At 51.7% G+C, this 21824-nt stretch overlaps 1 protein-coding gene and 1 long non-coding RNA gene across 5 annotated transcripts in view; both read left to right on the plus strand.

Annotated features, from left to right (window-relative positions):
• Positions 1-21824, plus strand: part of palm2akap2 (PALM2 and AKAP2 fusion) — a 48835-nt gene that overhangs the window by 2872 nt on the left and 24139 nt on the right. For 3 of the 4 annotated variants that reach the window (XM_076028942.1, XM_076028943.1, XM_076028944.1), the window contains exons 2-8: positions 2842-2893; positions 10175-10255; positions 11406-11533; positions 15804-15918; positions 16088-16109; positions 16944-17063; positions 17902-18780. In XM_076028942.1, coding sequence (XP_075885057.1) covers positions 2842-2893; positions 10175-10255; positions 11406-11533; positions 15804-15918; positions 16088-16109; positions 16944-17063; positions 17902-18780 — 1397 coding nt within the window. Of the gene's footprint in view, positions 1-2397; positions 2499-2841; positions 2894-10174; positions 10256-11405; positions 11534-15803; positions 15919-16087; positions 16110-16943; positions 17064-17901; positions 18781-21824 lie in introns of those variants that run through there. The other variant, XM_076028945.1, reaches the window with a different exon arrangement.
• On the plus strand, positions 12572-13519 carry LOC142889877 (uncharacterized). Its single transcript, XR_012927013.1, has 3 exons — positions 12572-12649; positions 12681-12911; positions 12946-13519. It is a non-coding gene; the product is annotated as an uncharacterized LOC142889877 (long non-coding RNA).

Below are 21824 nucleotides of genomic sequence, written 5' to 3' on the forward strand. Positions count from 1 at the left end.
GTTGTCTGCGAGAGACGACCAGCTGACGTTTCCTCTGGAGGGGCTGCGGTGGGAGCTGATGAATCTGGCTCCATCTCTTTCGGAAGGCGCGCGCGGGGGGGGTGCTTTCAAAGTGGAGCCGCGGCAGGAGTAGACAAGGATAAGTTGTAGAAAGTGCGGAGGAAGTGGAAATCTGGAATTGTGGGTGATGAGTGCGTGAGCGCTGTGGATGAGTCTCAGACAGGCTGGTTTCCCCAGACCAGCGCTGCCAAGGAAGCTCAGTCTCGCTGGGAATATGATCAAATATACATCGACACCACCAGTCAAAAGACATTCTTGAGAAAACTTGTCACAAATCCCCAATTGCTAGTGCGTCCGAAGCACGTTGGGTGCTAGCGATGTTAGCGTGTTAGCAATTGCTCGGAAATGGGGTCGGGGAGGGGGGGGGGGGTTCAAAATGTTGGCTAGGACTCTTGCTCTGCCGCTAGTAGCTGTAGCTCTCAAGTCCAGTCTTTTCTCAATAAAGTGCAGAAATAATCCTGAATACGCCTGGATGCTAAAATTAAACCTTTGTTTTGTTTCCTTTTTTTCTCCCTCCACTGTCAAACCACGTGGGAGAGCAGCAGCCGGTAAAAGCGTCGGCGCCGACTTCTTTTCTTTTTACGAGTTCGAAACAGACTTTTGCTTGTGTGAACGTCACTGTAGAAACATCTCTGAGGATCCAGAGAGCTGGAGAAGCAGCAGGAGGAGAAGGTGCTCGAGGAGGAGGAAGTGCTGGAGGAGCAGGAGGAGCTGTGTGTGAGACTCCACAGCTGCTTCTTGGAGTAACGCGGTGGCTGTAACATTCGTGTTTTCATTGGTTCAGGAGTGAGTGAGTGAGTGTGTGTTACATGCTTCTGTATTCCCTAAAGAGCCTGTCGAGGCTGCTGCTGCCGCTGCTGCTGCTGCTTGTCCTTATAAGGACGTCTGCTGGCGGGACAGTGAGGAAGGAGGAAGAGGAGGAGCAGAGCAGAATAGATGAGGGGTTGAAAGGTGGCAGGACAGGTGAGAGGAGGAGGTGGAGAAGGAGGAAGTGGAAGAGGAGAAGGAGGATATAGAAGAAGTACGGTGTGGAAGAGACAAAGGAGGAGGAGGTAGGAGAGGAGAAAGAGGAGTATGTGGAGGAGGATAGAAGGAGGAGGTGGATAGCGAGGGGGTAGAGGAGTATGAGGAGTAGGTGAAGGAGGAGGTGGTGGAGGAGAAGGAGGTCCAGAAGGAGGCGACCTGGAGCTTCTGCGATGGTCCGTGAAGAAGAGAAAGAAGGAAGTTGAACTCTGCACTCGGTCTCGTAAGAACCAATCGGTGCCCTGCAGCAGGGGAGGAAGAGGCGGGGCTTCAGGAGGCTGTGACCAATAGAGCCGGCGACTGCGGTCAGTATGGCCGGAGCAGGAAGCCGTGACTGTCGCTCGCTGCGGTTCAGGTGCTGCCCCCTGGTGGCAACAGGAAGCCTTGGGCTCGGCTACCGAGAAATCTGATTGGTCGACTTTGGTTGTGACAGACTGACTGTGTGTGTGTGTGTGTGTGTGTGTGTATGTGTGATGTCCTTTGAAGAGGACACCGTTCCTTCCATCAGTTCTGCACTGATCCATTGATGTCGCTGTTTGAAGCCAGCTGTCATGTGACCACCAGGACCTCCAGCTGCACCCAGTTTCATCACAGCCCCTTTAATATGTCATGTCGGAGAAGACGGGTTATAACGTATGACGTGGGGCGTGACCAACATTCAAATATATACATATATACAGTATACTGTATATGTTGGTTTAGAATTTTGTCCTTGGGAAGAAAATGGTTTGACCACAGTAACAAAAACTGAATATGTTCAGTTTAATTAAAAAAAAAAAATAATAATAATAATATGTATATATATATATTTATGTTTCTTTCCAGAAATCTGGAGCTTTTTTTTGTTGTTGTTTTTGGGTGATTGTCCCTTTAAATGGCATCGTTGTCATTATATTAGAAATGGCTCCAATTGATGCGATTCAACAAAAAAAAGTAGATCAGATAAACTAATAAAAAAAACCTGTAAGTTTGTGAATTGGCGCCCCTTCTGGTTGAAGTATGTAGTGTTGAAGAAGCCGATTTGAACTCAGCTTTATTTCACTTTACCCAGAAAATCAAGATTAACCAGAGTCATTATAGAGTAAAGTTATCAAAGTGGGTGAGATGTGAAGAGAAAATGAAAAAAAAAAAAGGAAATTCCTAAAATAAAACAGAAACCAGTCGTAGCTCCGCCCTCTCCTCCTCTCCTCCTCCTCTTTCAGCTCTCTCTCTCTCCTCCTCCCCCTTCTCCTCCCCTCTCAGCTGCTCCTCCCAGCTGTTTAATCACACAAGCCTAAAAAAGAGAAGGAGGGAGGGACGGGGGGAGGAGGAGACAACTGGGAGGGGAGACAGAGTGAGTGAGTGAGAGAGAGAGAGAGAGAGTGAGAGAGAGAGGGAGAGAGGAGCGCTAAAGAAGGAGAGCAGAAGAAGTCGAGGTGAGTGAGGCGCTGAAGCCACATGGCCACTGCCGCTGCTGCTGCTGCTCCTCGCCTGGTGGATTAACTACTGAGGAGGACCTGCACCTCCTCCCCGCCTCCTCCTCCTCTTTCTTCTCCTCCCTCCCTCCTCTCCCCCGTGTCTCCTCCTCCTCCTCCTCCTCCTTCTCGTTCAGCCGCCTTTCTTGCCTTCTTCCAAGGTTCTCACCTCCTTTTTTCTCCCTCCCCTCCCTCTCTGTATTTCTCCTTTCGCTCCTCCTCCTCCCCCCACCCTCCCCGCCCCCCACCGCACCCCTGACCTCCCCTCCCCCCCCCCGCCACCTCCGTCCACCGCTGACCTCAGGATGTCGTGTGAGGAGGCTCAGCTCCACAAGGAGAGGCTGCAGGCCCTGGCGGTGAGTCGCACTCTGTTGGGATGATGTTTTTTGTTCTTCTCATTCTTCTTTCCTATTGGCTCGTCGCCCCCACCGTCTGTCTGTCTGTCTGTCTGTCTGTCCGTCTGTGACCCTCTCTGTGCCACACCACTGTGTCGTCATCGGTCGTTCACATCGGCTTCCCTTTAGACACACACACACGCACGCACGCGTACACGCACACATACGGGAAAGCACCAACTAAAGCTAAAGTCTTTGGTTTATTGACTTTTCCTCTTTTGCAAGTTGTCAAATTTGATCTGTGTGTGTGTGTGTGTGTGTGTGTGTGTGTGTGAGAGAGAGAGAGAGACATGAAAAAAAACTAATGTAAAAAACTTAAAGCACTTTGTGTCTTAGAATGTTATAAAATATTTCTCACCTCAGGGAAAAAAATGTGTATAAAAGGTGATTATGAGCTATGATGATGGAAACTGTCAGTGACATTTATCAAAGAAAGTGAACTTTTTTTTGTGGTAGATTTATTCTCTATTGCTGTTTCTGTTTGGTTCCTCCGCTCTTTGTCGCTCCTGGTGCTGCTGCTGCTGCTGTTTGGCTTCCTGCTGACGTTTGCCGCTCAGATTTCTAGCTTTCTGTGATTCCACCTCGTAGAGTTTCTGTAACATACGCAATGTGTTTAACAAGCTGTTGGATCTCTTGCTGACCCCGCCTCGCTGGGTCCTACTGCACGCGCTCAGTGCGGGCCACGCCACCGCTAGCCGCCACCGCTAACTTGCTTGGCTCTGCAGGTGGAGTTGGAGGTGGAGGTGGAGATGATGGTGGAGGTGGCGAAGATGGTGGAGGTGGCGAAGATGGTGGAAGTGGAGGTGGAGATGGAGGTGGTGGTGGTGGCGAAGCTCATGGTGGCAGTGGTGATGGTGGTGATGGTGGTGAAGATGATGGTGGACATGGTGGTGGTGGTGATGGTGGTGAAGATGATGGTGGACATGGTGGAGGTGGTGATGGTGGTGAAGATGATGGTGGACATGGTGGAGGTGGTGGTGCTGGTGGTGGTGGTGGAGGAGGAGATGATGCATGAGACTGAGAGGAGATTTTACAGCTTCTAAAGTTTGTCCAGCTGCAGCGACAGTTGCAGGTTCGACTGAGGCTGCTGCTGATTGGACAGTTGAGAGGAAACCACAGTGGCCAAAAAAATATAGATATAGATTAGATATAGATATAGATATAGATATAGATGTGATGTGTTTCATTGGTGATATCATTGCTTGGGTTAGGGTGTGATTCTCGTTCCTCACCGCCCGCCTTTCAGCTCTTATCTTCTGTACCTTCTGTGCTGGTGGGAAATCTCCTCTCTCCCTCTCTCTCTCTCTCTCTCTCCCTCTCTCTCTCTCTCTCTCTCTCTCTCCGTCCTTAGCAGCAGCCTTCAGGGTTTCCAGGTGTGAGCAGCGGCTCCGCGATGGCCGAGGACTCAGCCGGCCTTCTGAAGCTCTCAAACTAAATTTGGCGCCAGTGAGGGAACCACAGCATGCCACACACACACACACACACACACACACACAAGCATACACTCTCTCTCTCTCTCTCTCTCTCTCTCACACACACACACACACACACACACACACGCTGGGACACAGCAGCAGATGGAGAAACTATTCCGGTTTCGCCGATTCCCGGCTGCCCGTCCTCCAACTGGTGGAGTGAAAAGAAAAGTGGGAAAAGTTCTCACAGCGTTTGGCTTTGTTGCGTCATTCTCACTCGCACGCACGCACACACACACACACACACACACACACACACACACACACACACACTCGTAAACACATTGATTGTGTGTAAATGGGTGGGCTGTGATGTGGCAGGAAGGAGCCAAAGGAAAAAAACGTGGGACCAACTGAGATTCCGTGGCCGCGGAGTGCCGTGCTGGGTTGTCGAAATGTTGCGTCGCAGTTGTGTTTCTGTTTTCTCTTTCCACACTCGGCGTCGCAGGGATGAGAATCCTCTGCACGTTGTGGCTCGGTCAGTGTCGTCACTCCGCAGACGGGTTGTTGTGTCTGGGTTCGTCCGCCACACCGCAGCTGACGCCTTAATGATGTCATCAATAATTGACGAGCCGGGTGGGAGGTGAGAGGGGTGGGGCGGCAACGTCAGCTTGGATTTTTAGCCTGCTGCTGTTGTTGTTGATGATGATGTGGAGATTTCTGAGGAAACACATCTGGAAACACCTGGCAACACCTTCCTCATGTGGCAGACAGTCTGCTGCTGCTGCTGCTGCTGATGGTGATGGTGATGGTGATGATGAAGATGATGATGGTGATGGTCGTGATTATGATGATTTTGGTGATGTGATGGTGATGATGATGATGGTGATTATGATGGTGGTAACAATGGTGATTTCAATGATGATGATGATGAAGATGATGATGGTGATGGTGATGGTCACTGGGGTCAGACATCTCTCTCACTGCCGCTGAGAATTTTTCAAAACATTTTTTTTAAACTTTTAAATTTCCACCTAATTCCAACTCCTGCTTAAATTTCCATCATCTCCATATTTAATGAGCTTAGTTAGAAAACTGTTTGTTTTTCACATGTCTTTCTTGATGTGCTTTTTTTTTTTTTTAAATCTCCAAGCGTTTTTTTCTATTTCCTGTGAATTATTGAAGAGCCAGACGAACAGCCTCTCTCTCTCTCTCTCTCTCTCTCCCTCTCTCTCTCTCTCTCTCTCTCTCTCTCTCTCTCTCTCTCGCTCGCTCTGTCACTCTCCTGCTTGATTGGCCGGCGCCCTAACCAGACCGGATAAGACGCCTTGTCTCCGCCCCCCTCCGCTGCAGGGGGCGGGGCCGGGACCTCCGCCCGCCAGCCGCTAATCAACGAGCTGGTTGGTCAATTAGCTTGTTTGTCCTTTGCGGGAGCGCAGAGGTTCCCCCAGTCGGTGGTTTCCATGGCGACTAATTGGCCGGATTAGCGAGCGGCTGTGATGTCATGTTGTTAAATCCAGGGCTGTAATTGGTGCGTTATTAACGTGTAATTATGGCGGTCGGATGCCGGCGCTGGCAGCGTGGTCACGATCCCCGAAACTGCAGCTCACAGCTTGTGTGTGTGTGTGTGTGTGTGTGTGTGTGTGTGTGTGTGTGTGTGTGTGTGTGCGCGCGTTTTTTGTTCAGCAAAAGCCTACATGTGGTTTCGACATCAGCCAATGAACGAAGAGAACGCCGTCCTTCTAATTATCTGAGGCCCGTGCGGCCTGCCAGTGTGTGTGTGTGTGTGTGTGTGTGTGTGTGTGTGCGTGTGTGTGTGCGTGTGTGTGTGTGCGTACCAACTCATTCACGAACATCCATCTCTGTTGCGCCTCTGATATGTTTACCCAGATGACCTCAGACCTTTGGACTGTTGGCTGCCGCCGCTGCTCACCACAGTACACACGTGCACACACACACACACACACACACACACACACACACACACACACACACACACAAAACGAAGGCCACAGGACATTACAGAAGTGTTGTACGGAGAGCGGGTCGATGGTGTGTGTGTGTGATGCGTGTGTGTGTGTGTGTGTCACCGACAGAATGAGGAAGTGACAGCTGCAGGCCCTGGGAACCGCTGCAGTCTAAATCTCTCTCCTCTCTTACCCTCTGTACACATTAGCGTTAGCATTTAGCGTGAGCCTATCATTAGGAGCATTAGCAGGGCTAATGTCTGTGATCCCGGATTGGACGGCAGGTTAATCCGCCAGGGGCATGAGCCTGGGCGCGGGCGTGGTGCGGTCTGGGCTGCTTCAACCTGCTGGCAGGTGATGATGCGGGTCGAGGGTGTGTTTGGCAGGGGTGAGGGCGGGGGAGGGGCTTGTTGGGGCTGGGGGTTCTGTCAGCGAGACCTTGGCATGTGCTGTGATTTGTGGCTGTGGCATGTGGTGGTAATGGGCCCCGTGCAGGGAGGTAAATATAGTTTGTGTGTGTGTGTGTCGACCTCCTGCTTGTGGAGTTTGTGCAGTTTTTTAAGCGCAAGAACAGAAAAAAAAACAAGTTGGGAAACTGTGACGGAGGTCAATGAACAGTTTCCACTGTGTCACCATGAATATAGCTATCAGCTCAACCCTGCACTGCAAATCCTATAATCTTGTTACTGTGGAGATCCCACTGGTCCCGGTCCAAACCGGCCCAAACCAGCCAAAACCAGCCAAAACCAGCCCACAAGTGCGGAGACTTAGGAAACTTTCAGTAGCTGGTGGTGGAGACGTGGCTGGTTTTTTATTTTTATTTTAGCTTCAAGCTGCTGAAAATGACCTCCCTGTTTCTCACTTGGCTGGATATACGTGAGGCTAGCTCGCAAGCTAGCTGGCTAGCGAACCGAGCTAATGCCAAGCTAGCTGTCGTTCAGGGCCGCTTTTCACAGCGTTGTTGCCAGTTGTTTAGCCGTGCAGGTGGCTAATCTTTTGTTTGTGATGAGATATTTGGGAAGCACACAAAGGGCTCAGACAAACACGTCACAAAGCATCAGAGTGCTGTGTGTGTGTGTGTGTGTGTGTGTGTGTGTGTGTGTGTGTGTGTGTGTGTGTATTGCCTTCCTTTAAGGCATTTACTTCGGATGCCAAGGTGGTTTCAGTATGTCCATTTGTAGAAAAAGTAAAAAACGGTCTTATTATTTGTTTGTCCACTGATTCCGAAAAAAAGGCACAAGATGGCAGAAATAATACAACGGACGATAGAATAATTTCAACAAATTGAAAACCATTTTCTTGCTGGCGTCTTCATTTCCAATGTTCACTGCTTCAGTAAAATCCAACCTGGCCTTTGCCTGCCATCAAGTTTGCGCAGGAACATTTTATGTGATACCAAAAACTGCCAGCAGGGGTCATGAGCGTGATGACTTGACTTAAACGGAAACTAATAAATAAATAAAATAAATGCAAAATGGCTCCTACAGTCAGTGTGTGTGTGTGTGTGTGTGTGTGTGTGTGTGCGTGTGGGAAGGGGGCCACAGTCATTTGAAGAGGGGGCGGAGTCACTGGGACAGCAGGGGGTCTGAGACTCACCAGGCGCTACGTGCCATCTTAAATTAGCAGCAGCTGCTGTGTACTGGACACTCTGGTGTGTGTGTGTGTGTGTGTCAGAGTGGGGTGAAGGTTCAAAGACACTTGGAATGCAGAAGTTAAAGGCCGCTGGCTGCTGGTTTTGGAACATAATTGTTTAATAATGATAGTAATGAAGTGCGGCGTGGATGCGCGCACACACACACACACACTGGCTGCTGCTGCTGCTGCTGCACTCTGCAAATGTCAACTTGTGGCGACGATGCAAAAGGCAACACAACGTGGCCACTGTTCTCCTCACTGCAGAGACCTTTTGTTTTTCTGAGGGCCGAGGGCCGCTCTTATTTTTCCTCTTAAAAATGAATGTTAGCGAAACTGATTCATGAAAAATTCAGCAGGATCAATTTTAAATCAGACGTTCTCTTCCCTCGGCAGCGAGAGAACTTTTTCTTGCGCAAAAAAACTTGCTCTCCGATTGGTCCACTGGCCTCCTGTCTGTCACAGCCAGGAGGATGAATTCTGACCTGACCCGTTGAGTTGGGGGACAACAACTGACTGGTCAATCTGATGAGTACAGTGTGGCAGGACCCCTCTAACCCACCACCCGCCGGCTGTGCAGTGGGTACTGCTGTGTGTGTGTGTGTGTGTGAGTGCTCAGGGGGTCACAGCGTGGGACGCTAGCGAGTGTGTCACCAGGAATGTGCGCATATTTTCCCGTGGAGGAGGAGGAGGACAGGGAGCTGCTGCTGCTGCTGCTGCTCTCCGACAGCTTCGTCCTGTCAACGAGAGCCGAGAGCGCCACCCCCCCCACCACCACCACCACCACCCTAGAAGGAGAATAAAACGGAGAATGGGAGATAAAAACCTAAACCACTCAGCAGCGCCATCCTCTGGCGCTCGTTCCCCTTAGTTATTTAATTATTGTAATTAACATTTTATTTTATACCTGCAGGGAGCAGGTTTGTTTTTGGTGGGCGGTGGAGGGGAGATGCGGCGCAAAACTGCGACACCCAGTGGTGTGAAATGATATCGCATGTAGCTGCTTTGAGTCATATTTACATTAGTGTTTACGTTTTTCTCCCAGTTAAGCTATAAATAATTTTGGCCATTTTGTTTTTAATTCCTAAATCCTTTTATCTGTTTTTTGTTCCTCCCTTCTGACCCACCGGATCATTGCCGTGCTTTGTTGAGCTTTTTTCTTTCATCCTCTTGACGGTTAGCGGCCGGCGTGGGAGTGTGTAATTAATTGTTGCTTTAGTTCCTCCGCGGAAGGAGCGTTTAATTTGCAGCGTGTCACGGCTCCAGCGGGTGGAAAACAAATTCCACGTTTTGTCTTTGCGGGAGTTTGAAAGGAAACTCAACGACATCCGACCGGCGTGTGTGTGTGTGTGTGTGTGTGTGTGTGTGTGTGTGTGCTCGTGCGCGTGTGTGTGTGTTTAACTCATTCCTCCACCACATTTTCCAAACAGTCCTTGACATCTGGTGGCCAAACCTCCTGCCTGAACAAAGTGCAGCAGCCCTGGGAACTGCTGCTGTGAAGGGTGCTGCGCTAGCTGTGTGTGTGTGTGTGTGTGTGTGTGTGTGTGTGTGTGTGTGTGTGTGTGTGTGTGTGTGTGTGTGTTGGCATATCACATCCCCCAGGACTGACAACTCTGTCTGTTGTCTGTCTCTCCTTGTGTTTGTTCATTTATTTAACCCCTACGTCTCCCCCCCATCGCAGCGTTTACGTAAGCACCGTGAACAAACAACTGAAAAACAGAGGCTGTCGACATGGTGGAAGCGAAGGATTTGCCAACTGCTGCTGCGTACATATGGCTTCTATTTCAGCCGTCTGTTTCTGCACCGGCCGAGAGCGGAGACAGACGTCTGCTCACTTCATTAGAGCCGATAATGTCTCCGCTAATTAAACGTATGAGAACCTGCATCGATCTTTGTCCTCCATCCAAAGCAAAGTCGATACCGCGGCGCACTTCAGCTCACCGGCTCTCACCAGAGCGGAGCCGCTAGCCGAGTGGAGTCTCTGCTCGTCTTGGGTCGTCTCATCTTGTTTCGTTTTGTTTCGTCTCGTCTCATCTTGTCTCGTCTCATCTGGTCTCCTTTTTTCGTCTCGTCTGGTCTCATCTGGTCTCATCTGGTCTCATCTCATCTGGTCTCATCTTGTCTCCTCATCTCGTCTTGTCTCATCTCATCTCGTCCTATCTCGTCTGGTCTCATCTTGTCTTGTCTCATCTCGTCTCATCTCTTTCTGTCTGATTGTTGTCCTGCAGGAGAAGCGGAAGCGACAGACGGAGATCGATGACAAGAGGGGCCAGCTCGATGTCCTGGTGCTGCAGCTGCAGCATCTCAAGGTTGGTCCCACCCCAGCCCCCAACTCCTTCCCCCACCCCTTTGGGACGCTGCACAGGTGCATGCTGGGATTGGGGGTCAAGGTATCTTAACCAGTTTTAACCTTGGCAGCGGGAAAATCGTCATCTTGTGGTACCTGATCGAAGCCGTCAGACGTCAGTGGAGCTCCCTGCTGCTTCCAACCTTAGTGGAAGGTTCTGGTTGCGGTGGAGAAACTACCACCAATCCCTCCCTCCCTCCCTCTGGAGAGACGCTATCAGCCCCTGATCCCACTGTGACAGGGTGACAGAGGCTCTGTAGGTCGCCCCCTGGTGACCGGGAGGCCTGACCGGAGCTCCCAGAGGAGGTGGGAGGGGTTTGATGGTATCAGCGGGACGAGAGCAGCGTCGGCCGGCAGTGACAGACTGGCCTCTGTTGTCCGAGCCTCCAGGAAGTCCAGAATGATCACGTGACCCCCCCCCCCTCTTACCCACCGATGGTCCCACGGCTGGATTTTGCCCTTGCAGACCTTCATCCACTGGCCCTTCTGACTCAGAGTGCTGGTCGGGGGGGGGGGCAGGACCTCCACAGGAAATGGAAAGTTTATAAAGCAGCGTGAGAGAGGGAGAGAGAGAGAGAGAGAGAGAGAGAGAGAGTTCTCACAGGAAGAAAACTCTCTCAGCAGCTCCAATCCTCTCCTCTGGGGTTTTTTTTTTGGGGGGTTTCTTGCACCTTATGTAAACTCCTGGTGACGGAGCTCTTTCAGAACCGTCCCGCCGGGATCTGCAGTCAGCAGTGCGGCGCCGAGCGCAGTCCAACTCCACCAAGCTAGCTGCCTTAGCGCCGCTAACGAAGCAGCTGGAGCGTCGCCAGGGTGTGGGAGGAGGAGAGGAGCTCCAGCTGCTGTTATTTATATTTATCTGTTTGTTTGCTCGGTTGTTTGTTTCCTCAACCGGGGGGGAAAATGTGTGAGGAAGAATGTTGAGTGAGGTCATCTCAGGACGCACACAGTGTGCGTCTGTGTGTGTGTGTTAATTATGTGGTTTTCTCACGTGTCTCCGGCACAAGTAAAACACAAACACTCAAAGTGAAGGTTTCTGATTGCGCATCAGTGTGTATTATGTATTTATTTGTGCTTGTTTGTTGACTTTGGTTGTCTTGTCCTGTTTCCAGTCCAAAGCCATGCGGGAGCGCTGGCTGCTGCAGGGGATGGCGGTGGCTGAGGAGGCGGCCGAGGAGCGGCGGCGGCAGCTGGAGCAGGACGAGGAGCAGGGCAAGCGGCTGGAGGAGCTGATCCACAGGTAGCCCCCCCCCCCGACACCCTCCCCAGAGACCTAAAAAACCCCCCCTAGATCCAGCCCAGGCCCTCTCAGACCAGCACAGTTACCCCAGATCCCCTGAACCCCCCCTAGACCTCCTCAAACCAACCTAGACCCCCCACAGACCACTATAGAGCCACCCGTAGTGCTACGATGCTGAAGCTAGCGGTCTCTTTCCCTCCTGCCAAGTTTAACAAGAATTTGAAATGAGAATCGGTCCTTTAAACTAGACGTGAATCGTGACGGTGGACTGCAGCAGCAGCAGCAGCAGCAGCAGCAGCCAGGCCCATTGTTGTTTTTGCTCACTTGGTTTTATTTAGCGCAGACAAACCAAAGCTCCGCGACAGAGATGAACACTGGTTCTGTGTTCAGAAATAGTTCAGCGACTGTTGTGACTCCATCCGGCAGATTTCAACCTCGCTCCTCCGGCCTTTATTTTTATTTCTTGGTGTCTGTGGCGTCTCTGCTCAGAGAATCAGCTGTTTGGGCTCCAGTCCTGGTGGCTTTCTGTGACGTCGCCGTGCGGGACGATAAGAACACAGAGTGACGGAGCCTCTTTGATTTCCCAGCAGGGTGTGGCGTCTATATTTACCCTCTGGCTCGCCATCCCAGAATAGCCCCTCCCACCCTGGCGAGCAGAGCCCTCCCTGCTGTGAGCACGACAGCATCGGTGTATGTGTGTGTGTGTGTGTGTGTGTGTGTGTGTGTGTGTGTGTGTGTGTGTGTGAGAGAGAGAGAGAGAGAGAGAGAGAGAGATGCAAATAAAGTGGATTTTGCATTTTTTTATTAATATTATTATTTTTTCACACTTTCGGACTAAACTGCAGCATCAGTCGCTGCTCACCAGCTGCTGCAGCTTCCTGTTCCCCTGGCTGTAGCTCCGCCCCCTCCCCCTTTAGACAGCACTAACTGGTCCAGTCACACCAGCACCAGCAGATTATCACGCATGGTGAAAACCACTGCAACTTCCATTGTCATTTCAAGAGGAACTTGAAATGACAACGGGTGAGGAGAACGGGTGAGGAGAACGGGTGAAGATCAGGAGGAGGAGAACGGGTGAAGATCAGGAGGAGGAGGATGGGTGTAGTTCAGCAGGAGGTGGAGGAGGACGCGTGAAGATCATCAGGAGGAGGACAGGTGAAGATCAGCAAGGAGAAGAGAACAGTTGAAGATCAGGAAGAGGTTGAGAAGGAGACTTGAAGATCAACAGGAGGAGGTTGAGAAGGACAGTTGGACATCAGAAGGAGAAGGAGGAGGACAGGTGAAGATCAGCAAGAGGAAGTTAAGGAGGACAGGTGAAGTTTAGGAAGAGGAGGAGGAGGAGGACAGGTGAGGATCAGCAGGTGCAGGAGGAGGACAGGTGAAGTTCAGGAAGAGGAGGAGGAGGAGGACAGTTGAAGATCAGCAGCCACAGTTCTGGATTCACTGCAGCTTCTGGTTACGTAACCTCCAGGCTGTGTTTGCTTTTTGAGAGCAAACAGAGACTTTGAGCTCCAGTGGGCAGCGACTAGAGATCCCACTCCTGCAGCTTCGGACAGTTTTCCTGTCGGAGGGACGAGACGTCCGGCACTTCTCGGCCCCACAGGACTCCATCAGGGCGTCCACCTCTGGGGACACTGGGACGCAACGCCAGGCGCTTAACAAATCATCCGCTGTAACAAAAAAAAAGTTCCACTTTCCTCTCAATGCCTTTATAACGTGACCCTGGTCCACTGTGATTACTTCACTTCCTGTTTCACACCCTCATTCTGTCACCGTTCTTATCTCATTTTCCCCTCACACACACACACACACACACACACACACACACACACACACACACACACACACACACACACAATGGGAAGCAGACGTGGCTGCTGCTGCTGCTGCTGCTGCTGCTGCTGCTGCCCACCCAGTTGTCATCCTGCCAACCAATCTGGGTGGGACGGTGACATCACCAGTTCCACTTCAAGGACCGGCGGTAAAATAACTGAGGCCGGGGGGGTGAGGGGCAGGGGGGGGGGGGGGCAGCAGAAAACATCACTGCAAACCGTCACAACCTCCAAAATCAACTGCGCAGAATAATAAATAAATAGACTTCCATCACTTCCATCAAGTTCCTCCACCCTGCCGTTAGTCTGCGCTGTTTGCAGTTTCCGTCACCAGATGGCGCCACATACACTTATGAACTGCCTGCCCGCGCGCCTCTCAGGCGTCTCCCTCAAAAAAGCAACTTTTCCCTCAGTCGGATCGTCTCCCTGCTTGTCTGGGTTTGTCGGCCTCAGGTTGTTGCGTCGTGTCGTGTCGTGTCGTGTCGTGTCGTGCCGTGCCGTGTCGTGTTGTGTTGTGTTGTGCTGCCTTGCGTTGCCTGCGACCAGTGTCCTCCTCTATGACAGGCATGCATGCAGCGTGCAGGAAACAGAAGTAAAAGCCATTTCCCTCTAGAAAGGGACAAGAGGAAACAAGATGGGGGATGAGGAGGAGGAGAGGCCACACAAGATGGAAGAAAAAATACATTTCGATCTCTAGTGAGAGGACTGCTGGCTTTTTTTTTTTTTTTTTTTAATTGTCTTTTCAAGGGATGATATAGTGTTGTGGGAATGTTATGAGAGCTGCCCAGAGTTGGTCGTTTTGCTGCAGTACCTCAAGGGTCCACTTGGGCACCTGTGTGCACACTGTGTTGTGGCTTGGAACACAACTCGTCCGAGCGCTATTTAGCCTGTAGCGTCCGAGAAAAATACCGCGGTAACGTCTGAGCGCTAACATCTAGTTAGCTTTGGCTAAGATGAGGCCTGTAAAATGCTCAGTAACCAACCCACACACCCACGCACGCACGCACGCACGCGCAGACACACACACAAAAACAAAATCCGAAAGAGAATTATATACTCATTGCAGCCATTCAAAGTCAGAATGTCAACCTGGATAAAACCCACAACAACAACAACAACAACAACAACAACAACAACGTCGTGGTCCACCCAAGGCTGTGCGATTGTTTCACCAGCTAGCGAGGTCGAGCTAAATGCGGCGCGCACGCCGCCACCGCAATTGTGTTTGGAAATAACTGCTGTGAAGAATCCAGCTGCTGAAGGATCCACTCAGACGTCCGTCAGCAGAAGCACAAAAACAAAAACAGCAGACCTCGGCCAAATAAATCCACTTGTGCGTTTCACTCAGCGCTAGCAGGAAGAAAACGCTGAGCGGCTGAAAATGAACGATACCATTAGCGATAAGAGGGCTGAGCACGGAGTTGGAATAGATTGTCGATTAGTGCCTGGCATGGGCTGATACAACCTGAAGTTCTACATACAGATACAGATTGTTCAGGATTTATCCCAATGGTACGGATGCTTTTCCAAGGTGCAGACCTCGTTCAGATGTTCTGGTCATGTGCAAAGTTGGTTGATTTCTGCTCTCAATACTCTTTGTGTGGCCTGTCGTCTTGATATAGACCCACTTCCTCTCCCTGCTCTTTTCAGCATCCCTAGTTGGGGGGGAGAACAACACCTGAAGTGGGACAGTCGATGGCTTTTTGCACCCTGATTGTCAGGCGTCTGAGTTTGCTTTGCTGGAAGCGGATGCGTTTCACAAAAAATTGAAATAAAAACCAGAAAAACTGGGAAGTTCACAACTTCTGCTGTAAAACTTTATATCTCCTTCACACGCACAAATTCCTGGAGTCCCACAGGAGTGTGTTCTGAAGTGTATGCGTGTGTGTGTGCGTGTGTGTGTGTGTGTGTGTGTGTATATGTGTGAGGAAGCGACCGCCGGGTCCTCCTCCCTAAACTCTTCCTGCGATTGTTGCTGGATTTATCTTTGAAACGTCCTCCTGCGCTGCTCTGCTCCCAGATCCCAGGTGCAGCTTCAAGACTTTTTCAGCACCGCCGAGGTTCAGTTTCAGCCAACAGCTAGCTGCTAGCAGTTAGCAGCTAGCACGTATTGGTGGTTCGTCCAACAGCCTCGCAGCAGGTAGTCGTTGCAGTTGTCTTTTTCTGTGGGCTTTGGTAAAAGTCAGCCGCTTAGCTGTCAGCGGCCCTCTGCTGTCCTGGTGATGATGCTGTCACAACAAACTGGAGTGTCTCGTTGTGGTTTTTTTTTATTACTTTTTTTTTGTGTTTCACTTTATTGACACACGGGTTGGGTCAATCAGGTTCCTCCGCCACTAGTGGCCGACACTGAGCTTGTTCTCCTCGTGTGTGTGTGTGTGTGTGTGTGTGTGTGTGTGTGTGTGTGTGTGTGTGTGTGTTTGTGTGCGGCGTTCCCGCAGGCTGGAATCGGAGATCGGCACCCTGGAGAGCGAGGAGTCGCAGATATCAGCCAAGGAGCAGGTGCTGAGGGAGCGGCTGAAGGAGACGGAGCGCTCCATCGAGGACCTGCAGAAGGTGCCGCACACACCTCCGCCACCCCACCACTGCCACCTGGCGGCAGCCAGTTGGCGCTGCAGCGCTGCGGACTCGCAGCCCGCTCCACTGCTGGCGTCACTGGTGTGTCGCAACAACCCGCCTGCTGTCACTCATCCAGATTCTCTCTCTCCTCTCTTTGCTCTTTCAGAGTTTGATGAACCAGGATGGAGGTACACACACACACACACACACACACACACACACAGAGCCTTGCTAAGATGATGTCCTCATTAGGTTCATTTATAAGCAGTACTGCATTTCTTTTGTGTGTGTGTGTGTGTGTGTGTGTGTGTGTGTGTGTGTGTGTGTGTGTGGATAATAGTCTTGCTGACTCTTTGACTCACTCTTCAGCTCCACGAAAAGACATAATAGACGCGTACATACATGTAGCTGCACTAAAAACACATACATGCACACAGACACACACACAGAACCAACCACAGCCAGAAGCTCACACACACACACACACACACACACACACACACACACACACACACACGCAGGACACAAGGCCATGACTCTGCAGCCTGCAGTAACTGGCTTTATCTGCCTTTATTCACCCGCAAGGCCTGTAAGCCCCTAAAGCTTTGTCCCTGTAATAACACACACACACACACACACACACACAACTGTAGCAAATACACGCACACACATACACACACACACACTTCTGCTGCATAAGCACTGAACATCAGAGGTGTTGTATGGATGGAGGGAGAGGGAGAGGATGGAGTGTGTGTGTGTGTGTGTGTTTGTGTGTGTGTGTGAGGGGGGTGTGGCTTAGGTCTCAATTGAGGGAGGCTGGACTTTCTGTGTGTGTTTTTTTTTTTGTTTCAGCCTTCAGTTACACATCACGTAGGTTTCTGTGTGTGTGTGTGTGTGTGTGTGTGTGTGTGTGTGTGTGTGTGTGTGTGTGTGTCTCTACCCCCCCCGTCCCCCTCCCCGACACGACCCCCTCCCAACTGACCGTGTGTCACTTCCCCTCCGGCTCTCCGCCTCACTAGATGCCAGCGGCTGCAGGTCAGCTCCCCTCTCGGACTGCTCGCACGCCGACCATCAGCTCTCGGTCCCGGCCTCGCCGCCACGCGTCGCCCCCCCCGGACAGCACGCCGCTCCAAGACCCGGTAAGACAGCGGGTTGGGGAGGGAGGGGTGGTGCAGGAGGAGGAGGAGGAGGAGGAGGAGGAGGCGGAGGGGCGGGTATTTGGTGGGTGTGGGGAGGGAGGAGAGGAAAGTGTTGGGACGCAGCCAAGTTGGATTAGCAGCGATCACACACACACACACACACACACACACACACACACACACACACACCTTCACAGTTTTGGTCAAACTGAGGACTTTTGAAAAAAAACGGATGTCATGTGAGGACGTTGCAGGTTTGATCCGTTTACGCCTTTTACGACAAGTAGAATCAGCCAGTAGCACTAAACCGGGTGTCGACAAGTGCAAGAGAAGCAGTGTTTTCCTTGGAAGCTGTCGTTCATCTGGCAGGTTTGTATTTTTTTTTGTCTTTTTATTGTTGTTTTTCGTGGCCGCTGCTGACTTTGCGGTTGGGGGCGGAGGGGTGGGGGGTGGGCGGGTGTTGGGGTTGGGGGAGGGGGAGGGGGAGGGGTGATCCCCCGCACAGCAAAATAAAAGCTCAGCTGTTTGCGGCGCAGCCAGACCAGACAGACAAAAGAAAGAATTTTTTTTTTTGCCAGCGAAACGATGCGGCCGCTTGGACTCGAACTTGGAGCCGCGATTTTGAAGCGACGCTCGATGGTTTGTTTTCGTTTTGTTCTCCTCCCTGATTGGCTCCCACCTGTCTTGGCCGTCCTACTAATTGAACTCGAAAACACCTCTGCCACCAAACAGTTTTCCCTCACCCGTCCTCACACTCTGACTTCCTCCTCTCCCTTAAACCCCTCCCTCCTCCTCCTACCCTTCACCCCTACCCGCCCCTCCCCCCTCCCTCTAACAGCCATGTTCGCCATGGAGATCAACGTGCAGCGCGACCCCTCCACCGGCGAGCAGCGCGTCCTGTCGGCCGGCCGCATTGACCCGCCGGCGGCCGCCGCCTCGCACGCGCGGGGCATCAAGGTCTACGACGACGGCCGCAAGGTCGTCTACGAGGTGTCCGCCTCCTCCGGGGGCGTGTCCACCAGCGGCGCCGTGGAGAACGGCTGGAGCTCCGCCCAGGTGGACCAGCTGATCCGGCGGGCGGCCGGGTCAACGGTGGCGGCGTCCCCCGGCGGCCAGGTGACGGTAACCCCTCCCCCGGCGGCGGCGGCGGCGGTGCTGGCGGCCGACCCGGACGACCTGTCCCCGCCCTCCTGCGCCCCGCCTTCCATCCCCTCCAGCCCGCCCGCCCAGGTCCGCCTGCAGAGGGAGCCGCAGCTGGGCATGACGCCCCCCGTCGCCGTGGTCACCAGCCAGCCCGGCCCCTCCCCCACTCCTGACCCCAACGCGGACCCCAACCCCAACCCGGACCCCGCCTCCTCGCCGGTCACCATGGTCTTCCTGGGCTACCACGACGTGGAGGACGCCAGCGAGAGCCGGCGGCTGCTGCTGCTGGGCCTGGACGGCGCCCCCGCCAGGGCCGAGGTGGTGCTGATCGACGAGGACGACGAGAAGTCGCTGCGGGAGAAGACGGTCACCGACGTGTCGGCCGTGGACGGCACCGCCGCCGACCTGGTGTCGGGCCGGCCCGTCACCTCCGAGGCCGTCAGCACCGAACTGTCGTCGGACGGCCGCGAGGCCGAAAGCGGCTCCTCGCCGCGCCCCCCCAACGACCCCGACGACCCTGCCGCCGCCACCGGTGGCAGCACAGCGCCCCCGCCTGGCCTCACCCCCGCCACAGGTACAGACAAGAGGAAACGCTGCCAGTGCTGCATCCTCATGTGACTGAGTCTTGCCCCTCCCCCTCCCGCTGCTCTCATCATTACCCACAACACCCCTCTCTCGCTCCTCCTGTCTCTGGATGGTTACTAACAGAAGCCCCGCCCCCCTCTTGCTCCTCCCCCCCGCTCCTCTTGCCCCTCCTCCCCCTTCCACTGAACTCTGACAGGCTGGCTCTCACTCTCTCACTCTTTCACTCACTCACTCACACACACACACACTCACTCACGCTGCGGTCTGACTTCTCACCCCCTCCACCCAAACCCCACCCCTCTCCCCGGAGACTCCGCCCCTCTCTCCCGGTTGAGCTGCTCACACAGAAACTGTTTTTCAGGAAACTCGACGGACAATCAAGCACACAATCACCTTCAGCCAGCCTCACACACACACACACACACACACACACACACCTAAACTCCACCCTCACAGACACGCCCCCTCGAGAGGGGGGAGGGGGAGAGCACCTGTCGTTGCCTTGGTTTTTCTTTACGTGCCTCTTCATTGATTAGTCTAGACAGTTAAGGAAGTTTAACTTTATCCCCATCAGTTTTTTTGCTTTTCGTTGATATTTTTTCTCTCTCTTCGTTCCCGGGACAACAACTGCTGGAGGGGTTTGGTTTTTTTCTTTCTATCTTTCTTTCTTTCTTAAAAACAAGACTCTTCCTCTCTTCCCTCTTCCTCTTCCCCTCCCTCCTCCCCGTTTCTAACACTTCCTAACCCAGCAGCCAATGAGAAGCCGCGGTAGGAATCAACGCCATGTTTTTTTCCTAAAGAGCACAGGAAAAAAAAATAAGACACTCACACGCACCCTCACTCACTCACTCACACACACACACACACACAGACACACACTGCCAGCTCCGACCAGGCCAGGCCTGTTTACATGGGTGCTACCAACTTACTCTGGCCGGCTGTCGCTGCCAGAGGAAGTCTCGCTCCGCCGAAAGGCGTCGGAAAATCCTGGAAAAAAGTTTTTATTTTTTATTTTTTATTTTTTACGCTTCACTGTAAGTGAATGTGACAGCATGAAGGAGAGAGAGATAGAGAGAGAGTGAGAGAGAGAGAGAGAGAGAGAGAGCGAGAGAGAGAGAGAGAGAGGGCCGCCGGTGCCAAACTTCAGCCTGCAGACAAACGTCAATAAAGTTTTGAAGGCCCAGAGAATGTTTTACAGAGATGTTGGAAAGGCTTTTTATATAGGATGGAAAGAACGGAAAGTTGTGTGATTTCTTTTTTTTTCTTTTTTCTTTTTTTTTCGTTTTGTTTCCGTTTTTGTGGCTCTGCAAAAAATCTGCATCTGGAAACACCAACGCCGTTTTCAACGCTTTTTTTTCACGTTCAATTCACTAACATGATTTTAAAAAGAAGTACAAAAATCATCAGCATGAGCTCTCGCAACTTTTCACGCTCTTCCACACCTCGGCTAACTCGGCCGCTCGAACGTGACATCCACGCTCTGCTGTGATTGGCTGCTGCTGCTGCTGCTGCTAGCTAGCTGGCTAGCCTAGCTGGCTAGCCTCCTTCCGTGTGTGTAGATAAAGAATGTAAATACACTGTATTTATCCTATTTAGTAGTATTAACCAAAGTAGTGCTCTATTCTCCACGCTTTATGCGTGCGTGTGTGTGTGTGTGTGTGTGTGGAGGGGGTGTAGAGACAAGCCTGATCCTTTAGGGGGTGCTAGAACGTCCTACGTTGCCACCTCGCCGCTGACACGAGTGCACAGAGTTTCACATTTTAACATCGCTGCTTGGCCTTCATCAAACACTTCCACAGTTCTCCTCTAGAACAGGCATGGGCAAACTACGGCCCGAGGGCCATATGTGGCCCGTTAAGCTTTCTAATCTGGCCCGCTGAACTTGAAGAAATTCTATTAATAGTATTTAAGCAATAAAATCCATTTTGTCAGTGTTTTAAGAGCCATTTCAATAAAGAGCTAAATACCGTGGGGCTTCAAAGACATATTTTGTTGTATCGCTTCTGTTCATTTTGAATAGACATTAAAGAACATGTTTTCTACGTATCCCATGATATATTTTTTCTCCAATGAGGTGGGTCACCAAAACACTCCATCCATATACTCCTGGTCCGGCCCCCTTGTCAAATTTTACAACCCGTTGTGGCCCCACCAATCAAAATGTTTGCCCACCCCTGCTCTAGAATAACCCACTCTGTCTGTTAGCGTTAGCTACGTTTTATTCATTTATTTATTTATTTTGCACCAGTCCACTTTGATAAAGCTGCTGGCAAATAGTTTCACACAGCCAAAGCGACAAAACAACTCCAGTTATTTGCTCTCTCGTTTCAATTTACAAATCTGGGCAAACGAGAAGTTTCTTTGCGGCAGTTTTTTTTTTTTTTTTTTTTTTTTTTTTCATGTTGAAGATACGCTGTGTAAGTTTGAGGATCAGCGCCCTCTCTGGTGGAAAACAGTAATGGCGCAAAACTTGGGAGGAGGAGAGGAATTTTTAATCGTCCTGAGTTGAATGTGTGATTATTCCAGGAGTAAATAGAGCTCGCTCCTGAACACGGGATGGAAAAATATCCTCGGCGGACAAGTGAGCGTCCCGTCCTCCACGATGTAATGTCGGAATGACATCGACGACATCGACGACACTGCCGGCGGCGTTACTCAGGCAACTGTTTGGATATTTCTTAGGATTTTCATAGTCTATCTTTAACTTTAAACCGGATTATAAAGAACAACAAAATGTCTCCCGAATTGTGAGGACTGGTCACTTTAAGAGGAACCACAATCAGCCAGCGTTCTACACTTCACCGAGACTGAACAGTCTGCTTGTGTTTACACGTGTGTGTCTGAGTGTGTGTGAGCGCATGCTTGTGTGTGTGTGTGCATGTGTGTGTGTGAGATGGAATGCAAGGAGGCTGCACACGAGCAACGCAACACAACCCGGCAAACTCTTCCAGCCCCCGCCACCACTGCCACGCCTGCAGTACCCCTCTCGCTCTGTGGGGGTCTCTCTCTCTTTTATTTCCTGTCTGCCTGCCC

Source organism: Nelusetta ayraudi, unplaced genomic scaffold, assembly GCF_046127955.1.
Source record: "Nelusetta ayraudi isolate G7.1 ecotype Tasmania unplaced genomic scaffold, CSIRO-AGI_Nayr_v1 ptg000026l, whole genome shotgun sequence".
NCBI classification, from domain to species: Eukaryota; Metazoa; Chordata; class Actinopteri; order Tetraodontiformes; family Monacanthidae; genus Nelusetta; species Nelusetta ayraudi.